General features: G+C 44.2%; 1 protein-coding gene across 2 annotated transcripts in view; it reads right to left on the minus strand.

Annotated features, from left to right (window-relative positions):
- AFAP1L1 (actin filament associated protein 1 like 1) overlaps nt 1-7170 on the minus strand; it is a 119184-nt gene that overhangs the window by 11698 nt on the left and 100316 nt on the right. For both annotated transcript variants that reach the window (XM_015412637.1, XM_015412638.1), the window contains exons 8-12: nt 6971-7150; nt 4041-4151; nt 3488-3581; nt 2900-3052; nt 1741-1952 (exon numbers count right to left, since the gene is read on the minus strand). In XM_015412637.1, the coding sequence (XP_015268123.1) occupies nt 1741-1952; nt 2900-3052; nt 3488-3581; nt 4041-4151; nt 6971-7150 (750 nt within the window). The remainder of the gene's footprint in view (nt 1-1740; nt 1953-2899; nt 3053-3487; nt 3582-4040; nt 4152-6970; nt 7151-7170) is intronic.

Here is a 7170-nt window from a genome sequence, read left to right on the forward strand (position 1 = left end):
CCCCCGCTTTAACCCATCTTATATACCCTAACCATCTCTTCTTGACTTCCACAATCTTATCCTCTCCTAAATTTTCCTGTTTTAATATCATTAATATTTCTGACTGTATCCATTCATATAAGAAATCATTCCATCTGTCTGTACTCCATTTTGTAGCATCTTTCCAGCCAAACGCTATAACCGCATGGGCAGCTAAAATTATAGCTTTAAATAAATCCTGATATGGTTTTTCTATTTTACAGTTCCCTAAAATCCCCATGAATAATACTTTTCCTGAAAACTCCACTTTAACCTTACATACTTCCTCTACCTTTTCCAATATCTTTTGCCAAAAATTAACCACCTTAGCACCCCCACCAAAGATGTACATAATAACCCTTTTCTTTTTTACAATGCCAACAATTGGATGTCAATCCCTTGATCATATAAGATAGCTGAGCAGGCGTCCTATACCATTTCAATATTAATTTCATCTCAATTTCTCTAAATTTTTCCATTTTTATATCACTAATACCTTTATATCACTAATACCTCCTCCATGCACTTAACCACTACACCAAACTGGGGTATCTATACCCCACTTTTCTCCCCAAAGCAGCTCACAACATCCTTCTCCCTTCCTCCATTTCACTCTCAAAATAACCCTTGCAAGGTAGGTTGGGCTGAGAGAAAGTTATTGCCCAAAGGTCATCTAGTGCACTTGCACGGCACAGTGTGGGGATATGAGCCTGGGTGCCTCACCATGCTGCACAATGGGTGAGTAGCAAAATAATATGGTTGCTGTACTCATGCCCTGACTTGGATGGCCCAGCTAGCCTAATCTCAGCAGAGCTGGCCCTGGTTAGTATTTGAAAGGGAGACCCAGCAAGGAAGCCCAGGGTTGCGATGCAGAGGCAGGCAATGGCAAGCCAGTGTCTCCTGCCTTGAAAACTCTATGGAGTCACCATAAGTCAGCCTCAACTTGACAGCACTTTCCACCACCACCACAGCCCATACACTCTCAGTCTTGATGTTGGTCTGCTTTCAGATCACGTTTGCTACTGATCACCTGATTTGGTGAAACCTGAAAGGTTTGTGTGTGTGTGTGTGTGTTTTTTGGGGGGGACATTAATGTACAGATGTCCAAATGTCCACTTGGACTACATTAAAAGATCCAGGTAAAGATCAGTTTGGTGCAGTGGTTAGAGTGTTGGACTGGAGATTCACGTTTAAATCCTCCACTCAGCCATGAAAGCTCACTGAGTCATGAACTATTAGCCTAGTCTAACCTCATCAGATTGTTGTAGGGATGAAAAGAAGGAAAGGAGAAGGATTGGCTAACAATGGGATAAATATTGTATGCAGGACATGTTACACAATTCATTTTTCATAACAATTTATGAAACAAGCAAAAGACTTCTGCATAGATGAAGTGAAGTACTTCCTGATATTTTGAGTTATGCTACAGGCTCTCAGTGAAGACGTGTCAGCGGTAAGAACATCTTCTGGTGCCCAAACACAGTTTTTTGTGTTTACTGAATATTTTTCTTCAGTGAACCCCTTGGCCAGTGACACCATCTTACAGCAAGAGAAAGGGTCATCAGAGATCTTCTAGTGCTCAAGGCATTGCCATTTAGCTCTAACTTTTGTACAATGACATCCAAGTTCTGGGACCTGTTGACTTGTGCAAGGGCTGTCTTAATTGAATCTGCAGAAGCATTTTCATTCTTCAGAGTCACCAAGAGCAAAAGCCACACTCACCTCAAGGGCAGAAACCTCTTGTCCACCACGAAGGATGCGGAAAGCAAAGGGGTGCTTCGGGCCCAGCCCCGGTGCCACCTCGCAACCCCGTAGGACAATGGCATTCACGTGCGTTCTTAAGTCAGTGTGGTCCTTGTGGAAATAAAGTATGTTGCCTTTTAAATGGCACCAACGTTCCTTCCAGCACTGGTTAACTAGAACATTCAAGTAGCCTGTTGGGGGACAAAATACAGCTGAGCAACCAGCAGCCAGAGATAAAAAAAAGCCGAAGTGTACAGACTGTTTCCTAAGAAACTAAAAAGCATTGAGCTTTGGTATGACAGATCTGAAAGCAGGAGGGTAGATCCTGGAGCCAAAAGTGACTTGCAATCACAAGATGTTTTCCTAATGAGTATCAGTCAGGTCATTTAGCTCATCTTTTCCCCAGAAGACAGATTGTGAAAAACACTTCTCCACCTTCATCAGAAGTTAGCTGCTTCACAGAGTTAAGTGAAGATAGCAGTTCTACCTGAGACCTAGAATGCATGGATGCTAGCAGAGGGGGAAAGCCACCCACGGCATAGCTTAGCAGTAATTCACACTTGTATTGACCACAGTTTGTTGTACAGTGAATAAAGGAAACCAGGGAAGGTGTAAAGATCAATTTTGGAGTTCAAAGGAAAGTGCTCCCACACATATGGTTAACGCAGAAGAGATATAGGTAACAGAAATCAGACCTTCACAGCATTTTAAAAGTTCCCTGATGGAGAGAGGGAATTTAATCTTTATGCATATGTACACCCTGCATGGTTCCGCCTATCAAAAACACCTTCTCCACTGCTATTAGCTACAAAAAGGGGGAAAGACAGGCAAAATACAGGCTTCCCCTTCCAAGGCTAACAACAGCACAGGGAGGGTCATTTTGATAGGCAGAACCATGTTGGGGTGGAAGGATTAAACCCCCTTCTCTGATTCAGGGTTGTAAGTGGTTGCACTTTAAAGAAATGCTAGCAAAATCCGATCATGAATCTTCCAATGTCTAATTTAGTTTAACCCTTGGCTATAGATCTCTTATCAGCTTGTAGGGCAAGGGAAGGGCAGGCCAAGCAAGTCCTGTGGGCATAAAAGCAACTAATTAATAGTTTCCGTCTCTACTTCCCCATCAAGTCGTAGTACAAACCACAGCATGGGATGTCCTCCTCAGTAGAGGATGTTTGGGTATCCTCGGGGGATGGCTTCTTCTTGGAAAAGCTAATTATCCTGGTGATTTTTCTCCCAGCTGCTCGACTCACAGAGCCCTTTAATTCGGCTAAACCACTCTTCTTGCCTTTCCCTAGGAGGAGAATGCAGAGAGCTTAAAAACCAACACACTGATGTCTCCAAGTAAAAATAAAATAAATCAGAGACACATTTAGATTACCTCCATAATATACAGGGTTGCAGAACAAGAGTTTCAAAAGTCAGAACAGGATTAAGGGAAGGGAGGTGAAACACTTCGCCCCGGGTGTACCCTGCAAGATTCACTGTAATATCATGAAACAAGAACTATTTGAACTCAGCTGCAATCTAGAGCAGATCCAGAAAGAGGGCACCTCGGATCTTTATGGTACAACCTCCATAACAGTAGAGTGCACCCCGTGACTCTGTAGCCCCAAAGAAAAGTACAGGACAACAGGCTCACCAATTTTGTGGCAGTTCTGGCATGGGTGCTGCCTCAGCCAAAGCCACACCTGGCTCCTAGACCAGCACAGAGGTGCTGGGGACTCACCCTGCTCATGGGCTTCCCTCCAAGCCACAGAAGAGCTATTCTCTGTGGTTGCCACACTGTCAGAATCAGACGTTTGCTTGTCCTGAGATGACCTCTGCAGGGGAGAGAAGATCACAAGTCCAGTAGCCTACTAGTATTCTTTCTTTTCCTGCTACCCACTCTGCAGCCCAATAGCTTATAATATTTCACTGCCTCCTGCATTCCTGAAGTTAGCAATCTGAGTCAATATCGGAAGCTAGATCCCATCCAAAGCTAGATCCCAAGAGCTCTTTACTTCAAGAAGGAACTTTAAACAGATGCCCAGCACCTGTGTACCATGGGGATGCCGCAGTTTGTTGCTCAACACTTGATGTGGTTCCAAAGAGCCTTGATCTTCTGCCATCCCTCCCCCTACCAAAGCACTACATAGGTGCTGAAAAATAAGGGGTCTCCTTTAAGACCATCTTTTCCATTATGCGTTTAAAGACAGCAGTCAAAATGTGGCTCTAGTGCAAATATCACACCCCACTGCCCACATCACCAACAGCAGCATCCATATGATGAATAGACCTACCTTGTCATGGTCCACCTTGCCATGGTCCACCTTGCATGTGAGTACAGGAGACATAGGGATTTCTGTTCCATTCAGTCCACCCCCATTAGTACTGCTGACTTCTTTTATCACCTGCGGGTGTTACAGTACAGAGTCTGAGAGCAGTGAAAACACCAAAATTGCTAAGCTATAGCCAGGAGCTTCAAACCATTCTGCAATGATTTCTTGGAAAGGAATGTATCATTAAACGCTTGAGTTGTCTTCCAGAAGGGGTGAAACAGCAGATTTATTTCTTTTTTCTCTCGTAAGCGCTTGTGTGGAGGATTTTATATCACTCAAAATCAGGGATGGCTAACTAGCAACTAAAGCTTCCAAAACTATTTTATCCTAACCCCTACCAAATTTTTGTCAAGAATGTAGTTCAATGCTTTCCCATATGGAAAACAAAAACAACAGAGAGAAAGAGATGTTTTAGCTTCGTTTTAAATGTCTCTCTGAGAATCTGCATGTAATGCTCACTGATGATCAAGTATGTGCTCTGTAACTGTGAAAACCTTCCTGTTAAGTTGGTGCAAATGTTTTGAAGTTGGACTGCTCATCAGAAGGTAAATCTGTACCACAGAATACCGATCCAGTCTTTGGACTGCTGTATAAAAAACTGAGTGCCCCCCACCCTTACAACAGTTAGCTATCCTTGGGTTAAATCAAGTCAGTTGGAGATTTTTGTCCTACTTTCAATGTGACTGGCCATTAGAGATCACAGAGACCCACTAGCATCTAGTTGGGCAGCTGTGTTAGCCAGTCTAATGTCTGGATGGCTTTGCTTTTTGCCTCTCTGATGTTCAGTTTCTGTAGCCTGTTTGCCAAGACTGCCAGAGGTTTTGTGAAGCAATTCCAGTCAGGACTGCAGTGACAGAAGGCAGCCTCACCTTTATTTTTTTCAAACACACCCATTTCTAGGCCCTGCCACATTCAGTCTGCATTGTCTTCATGCCTCAGAACAGGCCTAGTTGAATTATAGCTCTCGGCTCATATATTTTATTTCAAAACAGTTTCTCTGAAGCGAGGCTAGCCATTGCACCAGAGGTCTTCCAGATTCATGCCAATAAGAGCAACATTCTGAGGAAGAAAGAACCTTGAGAGTCTCATCCTAGGCCAGGAGAGTGGGAGTGCTCAGAGAGAACTAATATACACAGCAAGGACAAGAACTAAAAACAGCCAGCACAGGGAAGAATAGTCATTTAAAATGCCAATGTTCCTGACAGTACTCATGCCAAAGGACACTGGCGCTACCAAGATAAAAATAAGAATCAGATCAAAAAGTACATCAAGTGTTCTTCAACATTTGTAGTCAGAATGCCTTCCAGCTAAGCTCTACCTGGTCTATATGTTCCATTATGCTTCTTCCAGCTCAAACAAATTTCATCCAGAACAAATCCCAAAGAGGACGGCCATCCTAGTTTGAGCCTAGAAAGGTGCATATGAGAGAGGGGCCTGGCAAGCAGAAATAGCCCTGTGACACAACCTTCATATTTGAGCCAAATTCACAGGACGGCGGAAGACAGGAAGGCCTGGCGTGATCTGGTCCATGGGGTCGCAAAGAGTTGGACTCGACTGTGCGACTGAACAACAACAACAACAACAAACTAGATTTAGCCCTCTGCAGTCTTATCTTGACTTTAGGCCAGAAGTCCTTAATAAATTCCTCTTAGAAGACGTTCAGAGCTCAGTGACTTACGCGGTGGCAAAATTTTGTTGCTTAGCTATTAGGAAATGTAAATTTATTATAGCTGAAAAAATTGTATGATTCTCTTATTAATATTATTTTATTTTACTAATGTTATTAATTTTCTCTTGTTAATGTTTTTATACTATTCCTATGTTATTGTTTTAATCCTTCTTATATCAGAATTGTACTGTTTTACTGGCTCTTGCTGTAATAAATTAGATCAATTGAAAAGGACTGTATGCCAACAGTGAGCTTCAGATAACCTATTACTGACACTTAAAAAAGCATTCACAGAAACACTGAAATGGAAGCCAACTGCAGTGTGGAGCATGCATGACCATTAGTGTATGTATGAGCACCAGGCTTCTCCAGAATGAGAGATCACAGTGGCCTGGGCAGCAGAAGTGACCACTTATCACTTGCCCTAACTGTTCTTTTGAGGCCAACACAAGCCAATTCCTACACAGGAACAGAGAAGCCTGCATCCCCCACCCCTGCCCCAATGCCTGAAATCAAGAAAATGCACCTGGTGTGCTCTCACTAGAGACTAAAGACACTGCCCTCCCCTTCTGAGAGAGAGAAAACAGCTTCTCATACCTGAGATGCTTCATGTGGAAATAAATGCATGTACGGGTGGGGGGGGGGAGAAACAGGAGGAAGAAAGGAAATCAGGGTATTTTGCTAACTACCTCTGCTTTGCCGCGTTTGTTTAGGGGGAGACAGGAAGTAACCCGTTCCCAAAAGCAGGGGAGGGGACAGCATCAACAAATGATCCTTCACTCCACTTTTCCCAGGAACTACCACAAGCTGAGCTGGTGACTTCATCCAGTATAGCTTCCTACAAAATCTACTCTACTTTAGAACAAAAGCAGGAAAGAAGGGGGGTAGTCAAGAAACAGCTCCTCATCCAGCCATTCCAGACAACTGGAGGGGGAGCAGATGGGGAGGGGCTCTGCCCTGCTGGTGGGTTATTTTGGTCCACAGCTGGTGCTGCAATCAGACAAGACTGATTAGAGCATGGAGGAAAGCCCTCTGCCCACTGAAGAGATAACACTGCCCTTTCCCACAGCACCAGGCACTCCCACCCATCCTCCAAAAAGTTATCAGAGGAGCAGAGCTATATGCAGAAAGGGTATCGGTTTCAAAGGAAGTGGCTGGGGAGGGACAGGCAACAGCAGCAGTTGGGGGGGGACTGAGCTGTGCTGGAGGTGCTGAGAGTTACCTTCAGCCACTCTTCTGCTTGTTCTTTGCTTTGCACAGCTAACACCAGAGCCTCAGCTCCTGGCAGCGAGAAGCGCAGTTCGTGCTTTTTGCGGCGTCCGTCCTTCGGCACATAGACAACGCTGCAGACACTGAGGGACACTTCGAGGTGTGGCTGTCTGTGCTTGGAGCTTTTATAGCACTAAATTGGAAGGGGGGGGG

The sequence above is a fragment of the Gekko japonicus genome, unplaced genomic scaffold (genome assembly GCF_001447785.1).
Source record: "Gekko japonicus isolate JY-2015 unplaced genomic scaffold, Gekko_japonicus_V1.1 scaffold222, whole genome shotgun sequence".
Taxonomy (NCBI): Eukaryota; Metazoa; Chordata; class Lepidosauria; order Squamata; family Gekkonidae; genus Gekko; species Gekko japonicus.